At 34.2% G+C, this 26,494-nt stretch overlaps 1 protein-coding gene and 1 long non-coding RNA gene across 2 annotated transcripts in view; one reads left to right on the plus strand and one right to left on the minus strand.

Annotated features, from left to right (window-relative positions):
- PIK3C2A (phosphatidylinositol-4-phosphate 3-kinase catalytic subunit type 2 alpha) overlaps positions 1–26,494 on the minus strand; it is a 195,882-nt gene that overhangs the window by 165,629 nt on the left and 3,759 nt on the right. Inside the window, exon 2 of the mRNA XM_077114133.1 lies at positions 3,420–4,557. Within this exon, the coding sequence (XP_076970248.1) occupies positions 3,420–4,484 (1,065 nt within the window). The 5' untranslated portion in view covers positions 4,485–4,557. The remainder of the gene's footprint in view (positions 1–3,419; positions 4,558–26,494) is intronic.
- The window catches only part of LOC143644735 (uncharacterized), an 80,415-nt gene continuing 74,518 nt past the window's right edge, over positions 20,598–26,494 (plus strand). Inside the window, exon 1 of the long non-coding RNA XR_013156837.1 lies at positions 20,598–20,869. This is a non-coding gene — a long non-coding RNA (uncharacterized LOC143644735). The remainder of the gene's footprint in view (positions 20,870–26,494) is intronic.

Raw genomic sequence — 26,494 nt, forward strand, 5'->3', positions numbered from 1 at the left:
TATTTGCCAAGTCCCCTTAAGAGACTGGAGAAAAAAATGTGAAATTGCTACATTTCCCCACCTGGGGAATTCCTGATATTCTCTTAAAAATCAGGGGCTCTAGAGTGTATAATAATAGTGAAATGTGCAATGTACAAATTTTTAAAATGTTTTTGTATGAGGAAGAACAAAGGAATGTCATTACTGCAGGGTGCTGAAAATAGATGATAATTAATACTTTAAAATGTCACCTTATGCGTGAGACTAAAGCAAAAAATGTTTATTTGTTACAAAATTTAGATTTTGACTAGAGCATTTCCTAATATAACTCATGTAGATAGTTTGATTGAATGTCACAAGTACTTGGAATCTCAGGTAGCACATGAGATTTTGTTGGTTTGTCCAGAGTGATCCCCTGATGAATCCCAGAATGACCTGATCAGTGACTGGAAAAGTATTTGCAAGCCCTCTTCGGGGAATGGTGAGAGTGGGGAGAAATTCAACTTCCCCAAGTTGAATTCTTGATATTCTCACAAGCAGTGTGGACAACCAAAGCTATAGGCTCAGCCCCCAGTCTTGGGGTTTGTTCACATGAAACTTAACCCCACAAAGGATAGGTCAAGTCTACTTAAAATTTAGGCCTAAGAGTCACACCCAAGAAAGCCTCTTTTGTTGCTCAGATGTGGCCTCTCTCTCCAGCCAATATGACGAGCAGTCTCACCACCCTCCCCCTCTGTGCATGGGACATGACTCCCAGGGGTGTGGACCTTCCTGGGAACGTGGGACAAAGATCCTGGAATGAGCTGAGACTCAGCGTCAAAGGACTGAGAAAAACCCTAGAATGAGCTGAGAATTAACATCAAGGGATTGAGAGAACCTTCTTGACCAAAAGGGGGAAGAGTAAAATGAGACAAAGTGTCAATGGCTGAGAGATTCCAAACAGAGTCGAGAGGTTATCCTGGAGGCTATTCTTACGCATTAAGTAGATATCACCTTGTTGTTCAAGATGTAGTGGAGAGGCTGGAGGGAATTGTCTGAAAATGTAGTGCTGTGTTCCAGTAGCCATGTTTCTTGATGATGATTGAACAATGATATAGCTTTTACAATGAGACTTTGTGAATGTGAAAACCTTGTGTCTGATGCTCCTTTTAGCTACTATATCAACAGAAGAGTAGAACATATAGAATAAAAATAAATAATAGGGGGAACAAATGTTAAAATAAATTCAGTTTGAAATAGTGGTAAATGAAAGCAAGGGGTGAGGGGTATGGTACGTATAGTTTTTTTTCTCTATTATCATTTTATTTCTTTTTCTGTTGTCTTTTTATTTCTTTTTCTAAATCGATACAAATGTACTAAGAAATGATGAATATGCAACTATGTGATGATATTAAGAATTACTGATTGTATATGCAGAATGGAATGATATCTAAATGTTTTGTTTGTTAATTTTTTTAATTAATAAAAAAAGTTAAAAAAAAAGAATTAATAAATGTGGAGATTTAGAACTAAAAAAAATCAGGGGCTCCCAATTTAGTAAGTCAAGTCCTCAATCTTGAGGTTGCCCTTATGAAACTTACTTCTGTAATGGCAAAGCTAAGCCTACTTATAATTATGTCTAAGAGACACCCCCAGAGAACTTCTTTTGTTGCTCAGATATGGCCTTTGTCTCTGAAACCCAATTCTGCAAATAAACAATAAATAAAATTGGTCAATGCCCAATTAAGATAAACCTGAAGACTGAGAGAATGATCAAATGAAAGGGAGGCGGTATAACTGAGAAATTAGAATTTATTTCTTTTTAGTTTCTAGTGTATCAGAATAGTTAGAGGAAATACCTGAAATTGCTGAACTGCAATGCAGTAGCCTTGATCTTTATAATGATTGTGTAACTATATGGCCTTTATCATGTGACCACGTGACTGCAAAAACATTGTGACTGATGCACCCTATCCAGTGTACTGAAAGATGAGTAATAAAATAAAGACATGCATGAAAATACTAATAACGATATGTTGGGAATATGGGGGAAATGACCCTACTTGTAAACTATGGAGAATAGTTATAGTACTACTTTAATAATCTCTCATCAGTTGTAATACATTTAACTACTGTTAAAATAAATAGCAGAATTACAGAGCGTTATCATCAATTATAGCAAATTTTCCACATCACTGCAAGTGTTGGTGGTGAGATGGTATATGGGAATCCTGTATTTTATGCATGATTGTTCTAAAAATCCACAACTTCTCTAATAAAAGTTTTTAAAAACAGAAATCAAAGTAGTAAGTAATGACCAACATTTAAAAAAAATCAAATAGAACGGAAAAGAAAACATCACAATACACCACCCTTAGGATAAATCCAATTTCATAAAACATTTCTTTTAATCAAATTATAGACATATATACTGAGTTGCCCTGTATAATGTATTTCTTGGTACAAGTTGTACTCAAATTAATTTGAAAAAACATCACATTTGTTAAGGTTTTTCTGGATTCTGATCAAGTCATCTAAAAACTACTTATCTTTTTTTCTCGAACTTCTTAATACCTGCTTCCTTCTTCCCCAGACATCCAAAAATGTTTTTTTTAAGTCAACAATTCAACATAAGCCTATTCAAATAATTCTTTTCCTAAATGTTAGTTGACTCCCAAGACAAAAATATTATTAGGTGCTAATTAATTAGCTGAATCATATAATTCACCTTAAGGTGAGAATGAAGCTTAAACATTCCCAGGACTCACAGCTATTGTAAGAGGAAAGTACAAATCTACAATGGTGGACCATTTTGAAGAGGGAGAAGTGTAAGTTCTGCTGCCTCTCTTCTGAGGGAGACAGCCTATCCAATCCACTCCTGCACTAATTTTTCCAAATAGTAAGCCCCTATGAACTTAGAAATTACATTATATAACTTTGCTCCAATCTTTGTTTTTATCACTATGAGTATTTAGGGAGAGTTCTTTCAACAACTTTTCTGTCTTCTCTTTGGGGTTATTTTTTCATTCATTCATTTATTCATGGCTAAAACAACAAAAAATGCACAAGAATTTCTATAATGGAGTTAAAAAACAAAATCCTTGTTGGCTCTGAAAAATAAAAGGGATGAAAAAGAAAAAGAAAGGCCCGTATATAATGAGGAGACATGGAGAAACAAATAAAAATTATCTTAAATGCCTCTCAGTGGCTATTGGATCCTTGATAGAGGTTTTTTAAACTTACAATCCTAGACAAAATATTATCAAAAACAAGCGATTTTTCAACTGGCATAAGCACATTTAATCCTTTGCCAAATGATACAAGGATCACAGCACATCTGGGAGCAAAGAAAACAATATTCAAAATAAAAATGTTTCTTTTTTCTAATAAACTATGCACACAAATATGAGCTCTGTTATTATAACTACTAAACTTGAGAAGTTAGTAAGAAAAGACTATACCTGAGATATTTGGCCCTGGACTTTCGTAAGCTGAGTTGTTCGAATATTTAAAGACTGGCTTCTTGTTACAGTTGCCCCAGAAAGAGATTTTCCATTCACTTTTCTTTCGAGATGGCAACTTGCTAGTGATCTCTCTTCAAGAAGAACAGCATCCCAAGGATCCTCTGCTAGCAAACCTGGAACATTTTTCCTTTCTTCATGATCCAACACCTCTACATTGTCCACCTTAGGTTTACTTAGAGGATCCAAGTCCAGCCAGTCAAATTTACTGATATCCTCAGACTTCGGAGATACCTGTAGATTGCTGACTGTAGCTTTTGAACTTATCTCAAAATCGGTCCTTGCTTTTCCATTTTTTAAAAATTCTGATGTACTAGCTATTTTATCAAATAGCTTTGCCATATCAGGACTGATTACTGGATGGTAAGGTAAGCTTCCCTGTGGATAAAACGGTGTGGCAGGAGTCAAAGGATATGAAAAGTATGGAGACTGTCCTGGAAGACTTAAATATATAGGCTCTGTAGAAGGAAAAGTGGACATTCTTGGATTGAGGCCATTCTGGAATGCAGCCTGTTTACTGTAAGTTGAGTGATAAATAGAAGGTAAAGTATAAGTGGAAGGCCCAGATAATCCAGATGGCCACTGTTCTCTCTGAATAGTAGGTCTAACATAGAACTGTGCTGAAAATGAAGGGCTCAAAACAGGAGTAACTGGCAATGCAGGTGTTTTTCTAGTTTCAAAACTGTCTTCCAGCAAAAGTTTTTCAAGTTCAGCCTGGGTAAGCTTTTCCACATCAATATCTACTGCTCTTTTTTTGGAATCTGATTCAGGAAACACCATGAGATCACAATCCTGTTTGTTATGAACTTGTGCTTTCTGTCTGGTGCTGCTTGACAACTCAAGGCTTCTCCGGTTTTCAGTCACTCGTCTGCCTTTTTGCAGTTTTGCTAAAGCCTCTGCTTCCATCTGTAATGCTTCTTCTTTGTCCACATCTTTTGTTCTTGTTGGTTCCATATGTGAAGATGGACATTGCTTAAATGCGTTGTTACTGGATATCTGTGCCATGTCCACTTAGGCGACCAAATGTGTCTTCTCCTAATCTACTTATTTTTTCTTGTAGCTTCCAAGAGATTAAGACCTATATATAAAAATAAACATAATACTCAATTAGATTTTCTAAACACAAATAAATTTGTTTGCAACTGACCTTACTTAAAATTTGAAGCCATTTGCATAAATATACTATAAAAAATAAAACGAACAGTTTAGGGAAATCCGAGTGAAGAAACATATTTAAAATACCTCATATATTGTTGGGTTTAGACATACATGACTACTTCATTCCCTCACCTAAGAGGAAAGCTCGCAGAGTACATGAACTCAAGAAGCTTTTACTTCAGCTGTCCCAACACAGCCACTAACCAGGAGTACTTGGCAGAATTCTTGACATGAAATGATTTAAGTGCTAGTCACATATTTTCAAGAGTCCAGGCAGGGTTTATAGTCATGCAAATAGCAAATCAAAATGTTTTTGATCATTTGGCATTTGTTAAATTGCTTAAAAGCCAATTAGAAATAAAAACATTCAATACTTAAATCAGTAAAACCCAAACATTTCTGCTTGGGCATCATGTGAAAAACTGACTAAGCGAATTATACTAGGAATATTAAAAATTTACAAAGTTAAAAAAAAAAAATACAAAGTAACATGAATTTGAATAAAATATAAATCCCAATGAGGTAGGGTTAGAATTAAGGCACTGGCTTAGCTGAGCAAAGGATAAATTCCCAGATGCAGCCAAGGCCTCAAGAAGACAGCTCTGAGAAGAACAGCAATAAACAGCATCTGGGGGCCAAACGACCCCCACCTTAGTGAGTCATCTACAGCGTAGGATGGAGTCAATCAACCTACCCAAATGCAGTTATCTAACACCAGGAAGGGCCCTAGAGAGAAAGGAAGGTAGGTGGAAGAGGGAAATGGGATATTAAAGCTAATCTATAAAAGCAGACTGCCCCACACTGCCAATGCCTCTTGCCCCTTACCCTTCTTGCAAGAGTGCTCCCATGTGCTTTCATATGTATATTCAATCAACTTTCTACTTGCTTACTCTATGCTGTGCTGTGCCCTTGAATTCTTTCTCCTGACATGGCCAAGAACCTAGGAAGCTGAATCCAGCAACACTAAGGCTATACTCTACCCAAAGATTAAATTATGGCTGAAATAATCAAATAGTTTTGACTACACTACTATTCTAATTGTCCAGAGTTAAATCAATAGTTTTAACACCAGAATTTCTTTTTTAAGCTGCTAGACTATTTTTATTCATAGAAAGACTACAAAATAGTTTAATTTTAAACCTTCTCATAGATCATTTTATAAAAATTTACATGTCTCTACTTAAGACAAACATTTGATTCACACCAAGAAGCAATACATGGCCAATTAGAGTCTTAATTATCTACTGTGTAATAGAGTAGATAATGTCCTGACTCTAATTAGCATGATACAGGAGAGTTAAATGAGGGTTCTAGAGTCACACCGCTTTGGTTCATAGTGAAAACTTTTCCATTCTTAGTTTCCTAACTTTTAAAATGAAGAAAGGCATTTATTAAGTTTTATTATAAGGATTAAGTGTAATAATGAAATTAAAAGTGTTTATCATTGACTTTGAACATAAGCATTCAGTATTATCTCTCAGTAATCTGATCCAGTTTGAGATACATTTAGTTTGAATACCTAGAAAGCAAGAGAGACAATGTTTACATCCCATGGTCCTTTCTAGCATGGTGCTTGTCTAAGGTATACACTCAAAAAATGTTTGATGAAAGGAGGTAGTGAAAGACCCAAAGTAAATTTAAATTAATATAATACATCTGAAAAGCCTAAGTGCTGAGAAAATATTAAACAAAAAATTACTACCAATGAAAACATGAAGAAGTATTCAAAACCATCTTTGAGTATTGCTTTACAATTATTTTATTCAGCTATGGTTGAATTTCTGACACTCCACTGAAAAGCTGTTCCAAATTTCTCTCTTCTGTGGTAGATTGCAAGACAAATGGTACAAAGTACACTTAAGATTTCACTGTATGCAAACTATTATCTACAGTATGGAGAGGTTGTGGAGAAATAGATACACTCTTTCATTGCTGGTGGTAATGAAAATGGTGCAACTGCTGAGGAACAGTTTGGCAGTTCCTTAGAAAGCTAAATATATAGAATTACCGTATGACATGGCAATCCTTCTACCAGGTATATACTCCAAAGAACTGAAAACAGAGTTCACATATTTTCACACTGATATTCATAGGAGCATTATTCACAGTGTGATAGTTAGATTCAGTTGTCAGCTTGGCCAGGTGAGCATACCTAGTCTTGTTGCTGTGGACATAAACCAATGGTAAGTGAACCTCATCTGTTGCTAATTACATCTGCAGTCGGCTAGGAGGCGTGTCTGCTGCTATGAGTGGCGTTTGACTTAAGTGGCTGGTGCTTAAATGAGAGAGCACAATGTAGCACAGCCTAAGCAGCTCGGCATTCCTCATCTCAGCACTTGCAGCTCAGTCCAGGCCTTTGGAGATACAGAAAGAAGTCACCCCGGGGAAAGTTGTTGGAACCCAGGGGCCTGGAGAGAAGACCAGCAGAGACCATCCTGTGCCTTCCACGTAAGAAAGAACCTCAGTGGAAAGTTAGCTGCCTTTCCTCTGAAGAACTAACAAAATAAATCCCCTTTTATTAAAAGCCAATCCATCGCTGGTGTGTTGCATTCCGGCAGCTAGCAAACTAGAATACACAGTTGCCAAAGACAGAAGCTAACTTGGATGTCCATCAACCAATGAATGGATAAACAAAATGTGGTATATACCTACAATGGAATATTTTCAGCATGAAAACAAATGAGGTTCTGCTTCATGCAACAACATGGATGAACCTTGAGGACATTATGTTGAGTGAAATACATGAGACACAAAGGACAAATATTGTATGTTCTCACTGATATGAAATAATAAGCAAACTCACAGTTAGAATCTAGAATACAAGTGACCAGGGGCTGAGGATTGGGGGTAGGGAATAGAGAGTTAATGCTTAATTTATATAGAATTTCTATTTGGATTGATTATAAAGTTTTGGAAATAGAATGTAGCTCACAATTGTGAGTGTAATTAACAGAACCAAATGATATATGTGAATGTGGATAAAAGGGGAAATTTTAAGTCAGACATATGTTACTAGAATAAAATTTAGAAGATACATAGGACTGTACAACACAGTGAACCCTACTACAAATGACAGACTATAGTAAAAGTACAATTGTAAAAATGTTCTTTCATGAATTATAACAAATGTTACCACACTAAGGCAAAGGGTTAACAATAGGGTGTATACTGGGTGAAAAACTCACTCTATTGTAAACTATGGACCATAGTTAATAGTACAATTATATGCTTTCATCAGTTGTAATAAAGTTACCACACTAATGCAAAGATTAAAAAACATGTATAGACATAAAGACTAGTAATTCTTTAGCTTTTGTTTCCAAATATTTATTACTCTTTCTAAAAATATATATATTTTTATTTCTAAAAAAAGGAAAACACTAAATACTGAATTCTTGTTGAATACATACAAAGTACTCATTTTGAAATTTATTTTGGAATGTATCAAAAAATAAGATGATTGATGGACAGAGAGAGATGATAGATAAATATGTGATAAGGAAAGTAAAAGAAAATGTTAAAAATAAAATCAAGGTGGTAGGTATGTGGATATTCACTTAGCAATTCTTTCACCTTGGCTGCATGATTAAAATTTTTCACAATAAAATGTTGTGGAGGTAGGGAGTGATTAGGAACAAATTCCTCCCATTCCAGTACACATGCCCCTTTGCTATGTAACTTTGTTGCTCTTCTCATAAAGAGATTGGGTTTATTTCTCCATCCTCTTATCGGAACTGACTTTGTGACTTGCTTTGACTAATAGAATGCAGCACATATTACATTTTGAGAGTTTCATGCCTAGGCTATTCAGAGGTTTTATTGCTTCAGCAATTCTTTTCTTGAAATTCAGCCACTGACCTGTGAATCCTCCTTGAGGATGAGAGACTCTGAGGAGAAAGACCAGCCCACAGCCAACACCAACCACCAGACATTTGTGAAGCCATTGTAGACTACCTATGCACAGTCCAGATAACTACAACCACATGAGTGACCTCAATAACCCTCAGAGTCATTTTGGAGTGGTTTGCAACAGAGCAACAGATAACTAAAAACCTTTTCTTCTCACTTTTAAAACACACAACTGAAACCACTTACTACTTATTTAACAAGTTTCTCCATATTTTAACCTCCATACTACCATCTTCTCTCCTTAGAATAAACAGTTTTCTTTTCCTTTCTAAGGCTGACTTTTCCACTTAGAACTTTAATCCCATTAAATTCCCCATCTACTTCCTTATCAGTAATTCCCTTCTTTGCATTGTTAATTTCTCCATTACTTGCTTTTGGCCCTCTGACATAAAAATGCTCAAGTTTTCACCATATGTGGGGTGGGGGGTGTACTTAACATTCCCCTTTAGACTCCAGTTGCTTTCATTTTAATTTTCGTCTTTCAGTGCCAAACTTTTTAAATAAGTAACCTAGAAAGTCCTTTCTTTCTTCACTATGCCTTGGAAAAATTCTACTTGTCCTTCAGGGCCCAATTCAAATACTCCATTCTCTGTGAAGCTTTTCAGGAGCACCTTCTGTCAGAGTCCATTTTACTTCAACTAAAAATTTTTATCACATTTTTACCTTCTTTATTTTCGTAGACTTTATGTTGTCCTTGTTTGCTCAGCATTCTTTCTTTTCGGCACCACTTATCTCCCTATTTATTATCCACCCCATCCCCCCAAACCTCGAGGGGATCCAAGTCTGGATAATCAAGAGTTAACCCTAGGACTTCTGATGAAATTATCTGGAAAGGAAGCTTCTAATGGTGATTGTTAAACTAATGAAATGAAAGCCTGTCACTGATGTGCCATTTCTAACACCAATTGAGGAGATGTTGCCTGGGAATGAAAGCAGAGCTACAATAAATAATATGAGATACATTCTAGTAATATTATTTTAACATCTAGATCCAACCATGCCCAAGGCCAACCTTTACTTTTAAGTAAACCAATACACTCCCCTTTTTGCTTAAACCAGTTTAAATGAGTTTCTGCTGTGGTAACCAAAAAGGCCCTTAATAACATAGTAAATGTATACCCACTTACTCAAAAGACTAAAATAAATGCAGAGGCATATATTTGTTAATTTTTTCTTCCCCACAACATTTAAAAGCACCTTGCTTTATGGAACTCATTCACTGAACATGCGTTTAACAAGAGGGAATGAGGGCTGCTGTACAGCCTTGAGGAAGTTATTTCCGATGGTGCAAGATATAGATATATATGATAGGAGAAATGAGTCAACTTATTGAACACCATAATGCATTGCCTATTTGTCACAAAATCAAATGGATTAAAACAAAACAACATTTTACAAAGAGATAAAGATACAGAATTGTAAATATTATTCCACAAGCACAATGCTACATCTTGTAAGGATATAACATTATTTTGAAAGGGGGATTTGGATTTTTATTCTTCTTCTTATTATTTTTTTTGGCATGGGCAGGCTCCAGGAATCAAACCCGGGTCTTGGGCTTGGCAGGTGAGAATTCCTGCCACTGAGCCACCATTGCACCACCTGATGTAGATTTTTTTAAGTGATTATGAGATACAGTTTATTCACTGAAGAACATGTTTGTTCTGAAAATCTCAAGTGAACTGTTATTCTCACGTGCTGACAAATATATAATGAATAGTTTGAAACATATTTTAACAGTGTACGTGGTCTTTTCTTCACACTTCCAATTCACCTGCTTGCTCCATTCCTAAACTAACCCAAAGAGGTATAGCATAAGATTAATTCTAAGTAGTCAGTAATACTGAATTGCCTGTTACCTTCTAAGATTCATCATATTCTTGTTTTCTAAAAGACTATCTGCATATAATACCCAAATGATAATAAAAAGCTTGCTCCAAAGTAACCCTTTACTTCAACTATTTTTGCAGGGCTGTTGCACTGACATGCTCCATTAATTTTTTAAAATAAAACTTCATTTGATGACAAACATTGAGCAGGAAATAATTTCCTAAATGCTAATTCAAAATGACTACTTCAATGCTAATGTTCCCTTAATTCAAGCTGGGAAAGACAATATAGCTAGCTTTTGAATGAGGACTGTGTATCATCTGCCAAAAATTTCCAAATATAAAGTAACCCAGTGAAGACTGAAAGGCCGTAGCTACTTTAAAATTCTTCAAAAGAGGGCAATTAAACTATTCAGATTGGACAACATTTGCATACCAATAAGAGAAGAATTAATTTAAAAGCTCTTAGCTTCTTTTGTGATAGACATCCATTTATAATTTAAATTTAATCTCAGGAAAAAAAGGATGTTCAACTTGCTGCAAATGGGTACCAGGACAATGTCTCTCCAAAATTCATCTCCTTCAAAAACTTCAGAAAGTGACCTTATTTGGAAATAGGGTCTTTCCAGATGTAAATAGCTAAATTAAAATGAGATCAAACTGGATTAGGGTAGACCTGAAAGCCAAAGACGGGTGTCTTTATAAGACTGGAAAGAACACATGCAGACACACAGGAAAGCCCAGAAATTCTAAGGATTGCTCAGAGACACCAGGAAGAGTCAAGGAAGAATTCTTCCCTAGAGTCTTCAGGACGGCATGGCTCTGCCAACACCTTCTAGCCTCCAGAACTGTGAGAGAATAAGTATCCAGTGTTTTAAACCATCCAGATTGTAGTTATTTGTTGTGGAATCTCTAGGAAACTAATACATCATCTATGTTCTCTCTGATCTTAAAAATTCAAGAAACATAAGTAAATGAAGAAACAGTGATTTGAGTTCAACACTATAGACATAGCTCCTCTAAAATGAAAATGAACATCAAAGAAAAATAAATTACGGTATCTCCATGGAACAAAATATTATGCTATTAGTGAAATAAATTTTGAAGACTGAACCATGGAAAATATTTATGTTAAAGTTATAACAAATAACTGTAGCTATATATACATATATAGATACATATGTATGTAAAACATGCCTTTAAGCATTTCATACACATTAACTGATATAATCCTCACAAATTCTGTAAAGTAACAACTATGATTATCCCATGATTATATATCCTATGATTATATTACAAATGAAGAAATTTAAGCACAGAGGTTATATAATTTATCCAAGCTCACTGTAGCTTACAAGCAGTGGAATCAAGACTCAAACCTAGGCAGTGCTAATTCACTATAATATACTTTTATATTAACAGTTATGTGGAAAGTGTCTAAACTGACATAGTCAACCTATTATAAATATCAACATTCTTCCTTAATCTTGGGTTATTTCTTTCTGCATAATAATTTATTTCACTGTTTTCTTTAATTTTATCATGAGGTTGATAATTACTGCTATTTAGTTATAACATGTACCGACATCAATTAATTTACTTATTACCAGATGACTAGCAGCTTTGTAATTCCCTTGAAAGCAAGAATACTTATTTTAGTCATACTCTACTCTCAAACTTCTAATGCATTTACTGAATGAATGCACCAATGACTAGAACTTGAAATATCCATTATTTTATCAAAGAGCAGCTTAAACTGTGAAACAGAATAAAACAAGCTAGAATAGCTAATACATTAGTATTTCAAGTTAAACTGAAAAATCATGTGGTTGAGTGTTGAATAAGTAAGTTGGGAGGAGATGGAGAGAAAAGACTACCCTGAAAACTAGGAGGGAGATGGTAACACAAAGCTAAAAATAGGAAAGAAGGTCTCCATCTGTATCAAAAGGAAAAAATCCAAAAGACAAAAAGATAACATTCTTGAATCTCTACTGATTCATGAGAAGGGGAAAAAAAAACTCATCTGACAAAAGAAACCAAGTACGTTTGTTTCACTGACAAAATGGAAGAATGTCTAAGTGTTGGGTGAGTGTTCTCTACCAAACAGAAATGGAACGCAAGCCAAGTATGTTATTTAGGATTTTCTACAGACACATTAAAAGTAGAAAGAAACTTGCAATTATTTCAATATATTTTATGTAATACAATATATCCAAAATGTTGTCATTTCAACAGGTAATCAATACCAAATATCAGCAAGGAGTGCATGGGTGGTTCAGTCAGTGGTAGAATGCTTGCCTTTCCTGTGGGAGACCTGGGTTCAATTCCCAGACCATGCATCCAAAATAAACATATATATCAAGAGGGTGTTTTACATTTTTTAAATAGTATTTGTGAAATCTGGTGTGTATTTTATATTTACCACATATCAACTTGGATTAGCCACATTTCAAGGGCTCAAAAGTCAAGGTGGCTAGTGGACAGCACAAGGTTAGAGTTTATGAGGAAAGGAACAAAAAAATAAGGAACATTATCGTTACTTTCTGGAAGATAAAGAAAAATTTATCTTTCCAACAGCTCCCCTTTCCACAGGCCAATAAAATATCTTAAATGCCTATTAATTATTTTCAGGAGAGCAAAAAAAAACTTCTTAAGTCTCAAAGATAAACTATAGCTTTGTAACTAAGTCTTGTTTTGTTATACTTTATATATATATTTTGTATTTTTAAAGTATATAATTTCCAATTGCCTTACTCTTCTACTAGAAAATGCATAACACTTCATAGAAAAATGTATTCACAATCTATCATAAGGATTAAAATTTAAAGTATTAAATATTCAAATGTAAAAAATAGAACAAAACAAAAACAAAAACCTTGAGGTAAGAAACGCCTTCCTAATACGATCCAAAATCTAGAAGCCATAAAAAAGAGATTCAAATTTGTAAATATTTTTAAAAATAACTTTTGTAAGGCAAAAGCTTACAAATTTCTTCATTTCTTCAACAATTATTCATTGGGAGTATACTACCTATCAGGCACTATTTTAGGTGCTGAAAATAAAAATAAAAATAATTTGACCATAAAGATGTCAATGAAAAATGAAAAACTGGGGGGAAAAATTACTACTTATTACAGAGAAAGAGCTAATTTCCCTAAAATATAACAAACAGTTCCTAAAGGAAAAAATATCAACAACTTTTTGGAAAAATGTACAGAAAATCTGAGTAGGCAGTTCATAAAAAAAGAAAAGATGCTAACCCTGACTCATGTTGAGACAATAGCAATTGAAAAGTTATACAGTCTAACTGCATACCAAACTGATAATACAGAGAAGGGGGAAAATACTGATCATACTGAAACTTGTTAGATACATAAAACAGTAGTTAAAGGGAAACTTATAGCCTTAAATATATAAGTTAGAGAAGTGGGAAGGTTGAAAAAAAAATAAACCAAGAATCCATCTCAAGAAATTATAAAAATAAAGCAAAATAAGAAAAACAGAAGAAAGGGAATAATAAAGACCAGAGAATAAATTAATGACTTAGAAACAAAACATACAACAGAGAGGATCAACAATGCCAAAAAACTGGTTCTTTTGATAAAACTAATAATGTATTTAGTGACACAATCAAGGAAAAAATAAATGAAGAAAAGAATAAATAATATCAAGAATAAAAAGGGACATCCAAGGCATCAAAATTGGAAAGGAAGAAGTAAAACTATCACTGTTTGCAGACGATATGATACTATACGTCGAAAACCCGGAAAAATTCACAACAAAACTACTAGAGCTAATAAATGAGTACAGCAAAGTAGCAGGTTACAAGATCAACATTCAAAAATCTGTAGTGTTTCTATACACTAGTAATGAATAAGCTGAGGGGGAAATCAAGAAACAAATCCCATTTACAATTGCAACTAAAAGAATAAAATACCTAGGAATAAATTTAACTAAAGAGACAAAAAACCTATACAAAGAAAACTACAAAAAACTGTTAAAAGAAATCACAAAAGACCTAAATAGATGGAAGGGCATACCGTGTTCATGGATTGGAAGACTAATGTCAATCCTACCTAAATTGATTTACAGATTCAATGCAATACCAATCAAAATCCCAACAACTTATTTTTCAGAAACAGAAAAACCAATAAGCAAATTTATCTGGAAGGGCAGGGTGCCCTAAATTGCTAAAAGTATCTTGAGGAAAAAAAACGAAGCTGGAGGTCTCACGCTGCCGGACTTTAAGGCATATTATGAAGCCACAGTGGTCAAAACAGCATGGTATTGGCATAAAGATAGATATATCGACCAATGGAATCGAATAGAGTGCTCAGATATAGACCCTCTTATCTATGGACATTTGATCTTTGATAAGGCAGTCAAGCCAACTCACCTGGAACAGAACAGTCTCTTCAATAAATGGTGCCTAGAGAACTGGATATCCATATGCAAAAGAATGAAAGAAGACCCGTATCTCTCACCCTATACAAAAGTTAACTCAAAATGGATCAAAGATCTAAACATTAGGTCTAAGACCATAAAACAGCTAGAGGAAAATGTAGGGAGATATCTTATGAAACTTACAATTGGAGGCGGTTTTATGGACCTTAAATCTAAAGCAAGAGCACTAAAGAAAGAAAGAAATAAATGGGAGCTCCTCAAAATTAAACACTTTTGTGCATCAAAGAACTTCATCAAGAAAGTAGAAAGACAGCCTACACAATGGGAGACAATATTTGAAAACGACATATCAGATAAAGGTCTAGTATCCAGAATTTATAGAGATTGTTCAACTCAATGACAACAAAAAGACAGCCAACCCAATTACAAAATGGGAAAAAGACTTGAACAGACACCTCTCAGAAGAGGAAATACAAATGGCCAAAAGGCACATGAAGAGATGCTCAATGTCCCTGGCCATTAGAGAAATGCAAATCAAAACCACAATGAGATATCATCTCACACCCACCAGAATGGCCATTATCAACAAAACAGAAAATGACAAGTGCTGGAGAGGATGCGGAGAAAGAGGCACACTTATCCACCGTTGGTGGGAATGTCAAATGGTGCAACCACTGTGGAAGGCAGTTTGGCGGTTCCTCAAAAAGCTGAATATAGAATTGCCATACGACCCAGCAATACCATTGCTAGGTATCTACTCAAAGGACTTAAGGGCAAAGACACAAACGGACATTGGCACACCAATGTTTATAGCAGCGTTATTTACAATTGCAAAGAGATGGAAACAGCCGAAATCTCCATCAACAGAAGAGTGGCTAAACAAATGTGGTATATACATATGATGGAATACTATGCAGCTTTAAGACAGGATAAACTAATGAAGCATGTAATAACATGGATGGACCTAGAGAACATTATGCTAAGTGAGTCTAACCAAAAACTAAAGGACAAATACTGTATGGTCCCACTGATGTGAACAGACATTCAAGAATAAATTTGGAATATGTCATTGGTAACAGAGTCCAGAAGGAGGTAGAAACAGGGTAAGATAATGGGCAATTGGAGTTGAAGGGATACAGACGGTGTAACAGGACTAGATACAAAAACTCAAAAATGGACAGCACAATAATACCTAATTGTAAAGTAATCATGTTAAAACACTGAATGAAGCTGCATCTGAGCTATAAGTTTTTTTTTTGTTTGTCTGTTTGTTTGTGTTTTTTCTTTTTTTTTACTATTATTATTATTTTTATTTTTTCTCTATATTAACATTCTATATCTTTTTCTGTTGTTTTGCTAGTTCTTTTCCTAAATCGATGCAAATGTACTAAGAAATGATGATCATGCATCTATGTGATGATGTTAAGAATTACTGATTGCATATGTAGAATGGAATGATTTCTAAATGTTGTGTTAATTTCTTTTTTTTATTAATAAAAAAAATTTTTAAAAAGGAATAAAAAGGGACATCCAACAGATGAAACAAGCATTTAAAAAATAACATTATGAGTAAGTTTTCACAAAGAAAATTTTAAATGTAGACAAAAATTTTTAGAAAAATACAACTTACAAAACTGACTAAAAATTAAACAGAAAATTAAATAATCTTATAACCATTAAAGTGGACAGCACAGGTTTAAAGTTATGAGGAAAGGAACAAAAGGAATAGGGAACAAGCATCATTTCCTGGAAGATAAAGAAAAATTTATCTTTTCAACAGCCTCCCCTGTCCAGAGGGCAATAAAATATCTTAAATGTCTATTAATTATTAAAGAAATTGAATTAATGGTCAAAAATATTCCCCCACAAGAAAAACTGCAGGATCAATGGCTTCATAGCTTCAGTTAAGGAAGAAATATTACAAATTTTCACAAATCCTTCCAGAGAGAAAAGAAGGAATATTCCCCCAATGAAACTACCATAACTTTGGACTGAGAAAAGAGAACAATGAGAAAAGAAAATTACAAACCAATTTCACTCATAAACAAAAAATGTTAAACAAAATAGTAAACCAAACTTAGTTATGAATAAAATGCAGTTCACATCAATAATTAAAGTAAAAAAATCATATGTTCATCCCAGGAGAGATTATTAGCAAACTATGAACAGAAGGGAAGTTCCTTATTCAAAGGTATCAACAAATATTCTAAACAAACATCATCATAAAAATTTGAAAGTTCTCCCTTTGAGATCACAAACAAAAAATAGGATGTCTACCATCACCACTTCGATTTAACAATTATAGTCCTAGACATCACAATAACTCAAAAAAAAGAAAAGAAAGAGGTAGGATCAAATAAGAAGAAACAAAACAATCATTATTTACAGATAAAGTTAAAAATCCAAATATGCAGATAACAGAGTTTTACATGTTGCTGGATATAATACCAATACAGAAAAATCAGTTGTATTTCTGTATGTCTGCAGCAAATGGTTAGAGAATATGATTTTCAGAATGGTAAAATTTATAACACATATACACAAAATCTATCAAGTACCTAATAATATATCTAGCAAAAAGTCAAGGGGAAAATCATATAAACTTTACTGAGAAATAGTAAGGAATACCTGAATATAAAGTATATTTTTCCATGTCTGTGGACTCAAAGGCTTAATTTTACAAAGATGCCACCTCTTATGAAATAGGGAAAGATAATACATTTGACTACAGTAAAATTCACATAAAGGGGAAAGATAATATATTTGACTACAGTAAAATTCAGAAATTTTACTCATCAGACACTAAAGAGAATTTAATAAGCCACAGAAAAAAAAATTGTTTTTTTTAACATAGTGTAGCCAAAGGACTCAAATCCAGGATAAATAACTCTTACAAATTAAAAAGAAAGACAAGACAATCTAAAAGAGAAACAGGCAAGACATGAGTGTCACAAAAGAGAAACCGAAAGGCCAATAAATTTACGAAAAAAAGGATCAGTCTTAGTTTTCAGGGCAATGCATATTTAAATTCTTACAATACTAAGTATTAGTAAGTATATGGAACAATGTGAACCTAAACACATACACATACATTACTGGGATGAATGTAAATTGGTACAATTGGAGAAAACAGGGATTACATAGCAGAGTTGAAGATAACCACACTCTATGACCCAGCAACTACGTTCCAGGACATATATCCTAGAGACACTAGTCTATGTGTTCACCAGATATGTGCACAAGAACATTCATAATAGCATTGCCTATAAAAACCCCAAACAGGAAATAACTTAGACATTCACTGACCAAACAAGAAAAAACTGTATGTTCACACAATGAAATTCTAGCAGCAGTGTAAATGAACAAGCTAGAACTATACAAAACATGGATAAAATTTAGAAATAATGTTGAACTGAGAAAAAAAGGCAAGAAGCAAAAAAACACAATAATTCCATTCATACAAACCTCAAAAATAAGAAAAACTAAACTATATTATTTAAGAAAGTTTACCTACCAACCCTCCCAATGGCCAAAGCTAGAATAATTCGAGCCACAAAATAAATACCAATATTGGATTATAACCCAGAGAATAAAATAAATACCCATAAGTCCATAATGAAATAAATTATTAAATAAACAAATGGGAGAGAAGAGACAAATCTTTCTTACAGAAGAATTCCAAATAATATAGGTAAATACCTTCCCCTCCAGGAAGGAGAGCTTAGTTCCACTCTTCTTGAGTGTGAGCTGGACTTAGTGACTTGCTTCCAACAAACAGAACTTGAAAAGGGAAAACTGACAGACATGACCTCAACCAAAGTCAACATCACCCATGATTAGCCATCTTAATATCATGTAACTCTTGATATGATGAAGTGAGAAAGGTACTTTGCCTCTGAAGTATTCTTCTCCAAAACCTCTACCCTAGTCTAATCTAGAGAAAACATCAGGCAAACCCAAATTGTTTCAGAGAAAACATCAGGCAAACCCAAATTCAGGGACATGCTAAAAAAATACCTGGCAAGTACTCTTCAAAACTCTTAGGGTCACAAAACCAAGACTAAGAAACTGTCACAGATGACAGGGAGGAAAGACTAAGGAGAAGCTGACTAAATGCAAAGGAATATCCTGGATTGGATCCTGAAACAGAAAAAGGATATCTGGGGAAATGTCATTAAAGTCTATCTATAGTTTAGTTAATAGTAATGTAGTATTTTCTTAGTTTTGAAAAATTTACTGCAGTTACGTAACATAACCACAGACGCTGGATGAAGGGTATTTAAGAATTCTCCGAATTAATCTTTGCAAGTTTTATGTAAATCTAAAATGACTCCAAAATTAATTCATTTTTGTAACCACTATGTATACTGCATATTCAGATCAGTGTCAATTGTCAGTCTGCAAACTTCCTGAAAGTTAGAACCATGTTAATGCTTTCACAGGCAAAATCAAAACAGAACTGAACTATATATAGCACTACTAAAAGTGATTAAGAAATTTTATATATTTTGTGATAAAATGTTCTTTTCAACTGCTCAGCAGGGAGAAATATAAAAGCAGTTCTACAAAATAACTCCTTGAATAATACAAGTCTCTGAGGAAAAAAAAAAGAATGCTTACCTAGTGGTAAAACTGTAAAGAAAACCATTATTAGAAGTTACGGTAATTGTCACCAATGGAGGGAAGGAAAGAGTTATGAACAGGGGACTTCCGTACATTGGGGATTTCTAAGATACTGAAATGTCCTACTTCCTAACCTAGCAGCTGGTTATGTGAGTGTATTTTATAAGTATCTGTTAAATAATTATAAATGCTTCCTGTACTTTTCTCTGTGTTAAGTTGTATTTCATGATCAAAAAAAAGACTCCACTCACTACATATTTTAAATTTCACATTTTAGTATCTACATACTACATGGTATGTGAAAAATACCTAAGAGCAGCTACACTATACATGCTATGTGATTTTTTTTTTTCACCCAACATGTGGCAAATTATGTGAACACAAGAAATTCAATTTGGTAAGTTTATCTTCTACATGTCATTAAAAAAATAAAAATAAGAGCTATACTGTCCCCTCTTCATTTGTTTATAGGCTAATTAAGGACATTGCCCTTAATAATTGAAGATTATGGGGAAACAATAAGTATGCTGAAGAAAATAAATTTTATAAAATATGGTCTCTCAAAGTTTCACCACCTGTCAATTATTTAATGGGCACTGCACATGACACAGATAATTAATGTATGAAAAAGTATTCACTGCATTTAAAAATACATGTAAAAACTATAGACTAAGAATCTAGAAAATAGGTTAGCAGGTTCTGGGATGAGGGTAGGGAATGGGGAATTAATGCTTAATTTGTACAAAATGTCTATTTGGATTATTGTCAAGTTTTGAAAATGGATGGTCATAAGATAGTACCATTGTGAGTATAATTAACAGTACTGAATTATATATATGAATGTGGTCAAAGGGGAAATTTTAGGTCATATATATGTTACTAGAATAAATTAAAAGATAATACATTGGACTGTACAACACAGTGAATCCTATTGTAAACAACAGACTATTGTTAATAGTACAATTGTAAAAAATGTCCTTTCATGAATTATAACAAATGTACCACACTAAAGCAAGGTGCTAATAATAGGGTGGTTGTGCCAGTCTGAATTTGCTGTATACCCCAAAAAAGCCATGTTCTTTAATCCTCATTTAATATTGCTGGGTGGGGCCTCTTCAATCGTTTCCATGGAGATGTGACCTACCTAATTGTGGGTGGAACTTTGATTAGATAGTTTACAAGGAGATGTGTCTCTACCCATTCAACGTGAGGTTGCTTACTGGGGCCCTTAAAGAGGGAAATATTTTGGAAAAAGCTTTAGAGCCAACAGAGCCAACAGAACCAACACAGTCACAGAGAAAGAAAATGTCCCCAGGGAAGCCCTGAGAAACAAAAAGGCTAGAAGCCGAGGTCCCCTCACGCCTTCCCAGCTGAGAGAGAAAACCCAAACTTCATCGGCCCTTTCTCTGGAGTTAAGTTGTATTTCTCTGGATGCCTTAGTTTCAACATTTCTACAGCCTTAGAACTGTAAGCTTGCAACTTAAATTCTCCTTTTAAAAGCCATTCCATTTCTGGTATATTGCATTCTGGCAGCTTCAGTAAACTAAAACAGATTTGCGGTATACTGGGGGAAAAACAAAAATCCTAATGCAAAACTATGGACTATAGTTAATAGTACTATTATAATATTCTTTCATCAATTGTAACAAAGGTACCACACTAATGCAAAGTGTTAATAGTGGGAGGTGGGATACAGGAACACTGTTTTTTTTTTTTCATGATTTCTCCGTAAACCTATATCTTCTCTAATTAAAAAAAAAAAAAAAAACGTTGGGCGGGCCATGGTGGCTCAATGGCAGAGTTCTCGCCTGCTATGCCAGAAACCTGGGTTTGATTTCCAGTGCCTGCCCATGTTAAAAAAAAAAAAAAAGATTTTTTTTTTTTAAATACAAGTTTAATTTACAAATGAATAGTAAGATTTTCCTATAAGAGGGAAGATTGTTCATACTTTCACCACTGTAGGTATATCTGGCAAATTTACTTTACTTATTTCTATTAAATTAGAAAATCTTAACTCAATTATAAACTGTCAGAAAGGTAGCAATATTTGGGAGTAGCTCTGTCAGATGGTTCTATATGTACATAAAATCCTATAAGCTCTATCTTCAAAATACTCCCAGAATCTGAGCATTTCTGCATTATATTTCTGCTACCATCCTAGACCACCGATCATCTTTTGCCTAGATTATTGAAATAGCCTCTTACCCTGTCTCCCTGCTCTGTTTGTGCCAAGTTATATTTTTAGGTGGAGGATATGATATCAACAAACTTCCTCATTTCAACCTAGCAATTTTATTCTGGATTTCTAGTGAAATTGTTTTTGATAAAAATCAAGAATAACTGAAATTCCTAGGCTTAGTTATCAAAAAAAACCTTCTCTAAAAAAAAAAATCCTAAAATATCTACCCGTCAATATGGACTTTTTATAATTAAACTTAATATTTATCTCCAAGGGAAAAAAACAGAAACTAGTAGTTTCAATTACTAGGTATAACAGGAAGCCAAAGCTGTGTTTTAAGCAAAGACATTCATTGGTGTGATCTAATTTACATTATTATAAGGATCCCCATTTGCTCTATGGAAAATAGACAGAAGGAAAGCAAAAATGGAAGCTGGGAGACCAATTAACAAATAACTGAAATAGTCTAGAAGAGAGTCAGTAATAACTCCGACTAGGATAATAGTTGTGGAAATGTTCAGGGTGGTTTGATTCAAACAAATATACAAAAAATGAAAAATTTAGGTAGCAAATGAAATTGAGGGAAACAAATCCAGTAATATGATGGGAAATGATTTAACTAAATCATTTTTTACAGTGTAACGACAGAAAAGGTAAAATTTGAGCCACAACTTGTACATGTATGAACGAGTGAGTGATGGGAAAAGCTTTAGGAGCTTCTTCACAAGTTTAAAGAAGAGTGAGCCAAGTCCAGCTCCCATTCCATTCTTTACCCTTCAAACTACTCTATTATCATGATTATAACTTGCCCAAGTACTCCAGGCATGGAGGCATAATAAAGGGCTTAATTCTCCAATTTTGACAAAAAGCAAAGGCTACACTGTAATCTAATAACAAGCACTAAGAGACTTTGAACTAGGGCATCCATCCAAAACAATTTTCTGTGTCTGCATGTGTACTGACTGTGGATTTGGAAGAGAAACAAGAAAGGGGGACACATTTACAGCAAGAAGTTCCTATTGAAAGACATTTTTTGACCAAGCAGTTTTCAATATAACTCAGAATCCCAACAGTAGTATCACTCTGTTGAGATAATTATTGAACTCTTGACTACTTCATTGTTCATTCACTGGCATGAATCAAGTATACTTTGACATTACCCCAATTCCAACATGGCAAATATCAGCAAATTTCTGTGCTGTTATAGTATATGCCTTCATTTTCAACAAGACTTAAGGTGTGTGTGGGGGGGAGGGAGGATGAGTTGCAAATGAGAAACCTAAAATAGGTAATAATAATAAAGATAAGACATGAATATGCCTGGAATTTTCCCCCAAAAGTCCACCAATTTCTAAGGCTAACAAATTCCTATTTCACATGACACAATTTGTTTGAAATTGCTGGTTTTGTAGAACAACAGCAGAGAGAAGAAAGGATGATTTAGAGACCTGAGCTCTAATATCAGGCCTCCCTCTTACTGTGTGATCATAGCAAGTTACTTGTCTCCTTCTCAGCTTTCTCATCTGTAAAATGTAAACAACACTACCTCAGAATGTTGTCAAGGTTAAATAAAATAATACATATAAAATGCTTAGTATATAAAAGACATTTTAAAAAACACACATACTGGGCAGGCCACAGAGGCTCAGCAAGCAGAGTTCTCGCCTGCCATGCTGGAGATTCGGGTTCTATTGCCAGTGCCTGCCCATGTAAAAAAAAAAAAAAAAAAAAAATACATCTCTGCCCGATTATTGAAACAAACATCAATATGTTCCCACCATTTAAAAAAGGCAGATAATTGAATCTCAAAAGCATTTTGCTATGTGCAAGAAGCAAGACCCAAAGGCTGTATACTGTAAATGCCACTTTATATGACATTCTGGGAAAAGCAAAAATAACAATTTACCAGAGGCTGGGGGGTAGGGCAAAGAGATTAACCTCAAAGGGGTTGAGGAATAGAGTATGATGGAAATATTCTGTATCTTAATTGTGGTGATGGCACTTAACATAACTGTCACTATTTCACCTAATTGATAACAAGGAAAAATTTCCTATATGTTAGTTATAGCTAAATACATCTGACTAAAAGAAAAAAGGAACCCTAAACAAGTGCAACTTCAATAGCAGTGCCATGTTGTACATTTCAATACAGGCAGGATTTCACTCTGATAAATGTCACTATGAGATCTAGTGAGATAAAATCAGGCTATCCTACAATAAGATACCATTTCACATCCACTAGAATGACTCCTATTAAGAAAAAAAATAGGGGTTGGAGAAGATGTAGAAGAAACAGGAACACTCCTTCACTGTGGGCATGTAAAACAGTACAGCACTGTGGAAATGAATTTGGCAGTTCCTCAGAAAGTTAAGCATAGAATTACCCACTTCTAGGTATGTACTCAATTAAACTGAAAGCAGTGACTCAAACAGATATTTACATACCCATGTTCACAGAGGTATTATTCACAACTGCCAAAAGATGGAAGCAACCCAAGTGTCCATTCACAGATGAATGGATAAGCACAATATATTATATTATGCTGTATATGCACATAATGGAATATTATGCAGTTGTGAAAAGGATGAATCCGGAAGACAGCATGCTGAGTAAAATAAGTCAGACACAAAAGGAGAAATATTTTGTATCTCACTGTTAAGAAATAATTGGAAAAAAAAGAGAAATAATTAGAATAAGCAAATTCACGGAGTCAAAAACTAGAATATAAAATACTGGGGGCTGGGGACAGGATAGGGAATGGGGAGTTAAAGCTTAATTGGTAGAATTTCTGTTTTGGGGATGATGGAAAAGTTCTGGTAATAGATGATGGCGACGGTAGCACAACAGTGTGCATGTAATTAAAACCACTGAATTACATATTTGAATGAGGTTAGAAGGGGGAAATTTTTAATTGTATATATGTTACTAAAATAAGTTTTAAATCTTTCAAAATGGGAGGGGGCGAGAGTAAGGACATTATTGGAATAACTGAAAATATTGGAAAACTTTATGCTTTATATCAATGTTAAATTTCTTAAACTTGATAGCTGTATTTATGGTGGTTACATAGTGTCCTTGATCTCAGGAAATGTACCTGAGAATGTTAAGTGTTAAAGGAGCATGATGTACGCAATCTACTCTCAAATGTTTAAGTAACAGCTAGACAGACAGAAAGACAGAAAAATGATATAGTAAATGTTGCAAATGCTACAAAATATTAATAGTTGGTAAATCTGAGTATCTGGTTGAGGGGGTATTTTGGAGTTCTATGTATTGTTTTTGTATTATTTCTGCAACCTTCCTGTAAATTTGCAGTTATTACAAAATAAAAGTTAAAAACAAAACAAAACGAAAAACCCTGGGCTAATCCATATTCCCTGGAGCCAAAGAGCATCTTTTCCCAACTCAGCACTGTAGTCTAAAAAAAGACTTACTCACCAAACTGGAATGAGGTATCAGAATAGTTATAAATTACAATATAAACAAATATCAAGAGACTTAGTTAAAAAAAAAATCAGTTTATTTGTGGCTACTCATAGTAGTATAGTTTTGTTTAGTTAAATTAGGTTACTTTCAGAGCTCACCTTGGGGAGAAAAGTACACGCTCAGTGTAATTCCCAAAACTGCAAATGAAACACTTGAAAATAAGTGTTTTCTACATTTTTTTTGGGGGGGGGGAGGGGGACTGAGGGGGTGCATGGACCAGGAATCGAACCCAGGTCTCCTGCATGAAAGGCAAGCATTCTACCACTTAACAACCCATGCACCCTGTTTTCCACTTTTTGAGACAGGCCATTTTCCTAATTATGTGTCTCTCTCTCTCATTAACATCCATGTCCTTGTTCCATCTTACCAAAGGTAAGCACCTCCTCTGTAATCTGCTCTCACTCATTTCCCTCACCTCTACATGGTGAAAGAGGATTTTGTCTTCGCTTTTTCCTCTCATTTCATTAGTAGTAAAATTTTAACAATCTTTAATTTCTTCCTGCTTCTACTGGTTATTTTCTGAAGGTAAATTCTGGCTTTATAGGAAAAACACTTAAAAAAATAAAAACAAAAACCTTTTTAATCTATTGCCTTTTGCATAACTGTCCATTCCTTTTTCTTCTCATAGTCAAATTCCTTATTAAATCTGTACTCATTTCACAACATGAATTAGCACTAACCTACTGCTCATTTATAGTCATAAACCTTTCCTTCAGTGCCATTATGTTCCATATCTACCACGCTACTCAAGTCACAGTGAATTCAGTCCTACGATAAGATTTCATCCAAAGACCATAAAATGTCTGGCCGTTGGCCTCTGAACTCTTTATTGCAGATATCTATTTCTTCTCGTCTTTTAACTTCACTTCTATCCTATCCTCATCATTTCAAATAAGCCTTGTAAATCCTTGAGCCTACACTTTATGCTCCCTTAACTAAATTTTCCTCAAATCATTCCCTGCACATTGAAATATCTTTCCTTGATACCTCATTACCTTCTTCTTTCAATAAAGATCTAAACTCTATATTCAAAAATTAAATATTTTGCCTAATTAACTTTCATGTATTTTCAATCTAACTATATTATCCCTTACATCTTTTCTTTCCTGTTGACAATTTTTTTTTAACAACTAAAGTACTTTCTGCTGTATGGATTTTGTAGTTGGTTTCTCCTCACTGGAGTATAAACTCCACAAAGATAGAAAGTACCCATTCTTTAACATGCAGTCCAAAAACTGGTAATTGCCATATATCTAAACATTCAAATACAATGAAAAGAATACTGGGATTAGTATAAGGCCAAGCACTGCCTCTACTGTATTATGTTAAACAAGTCACAGCCTCATTGGGCCTCATTTTCATCTTCAAGAAAATAAGAATACTTTCTCTATTTACCTCAGAGGCTAGGAAAAAAAGAGCATTAGGG

This window comes from Tamandua tetradactyla, chromosome 8 (genome assembly GCF_023851605.1).
Source record: "Tamandua tetradactyla isolate mTamTet1 chromosome 8, mTamTet1.pri, whole genome shotgun sequence".
Lineage (NCBI taxonomy): Eukaryota > Metazoa > Chordata > Mammalia > Pilosa > Myrmecophagidae > Tamandua > Tamandua tetradactyla.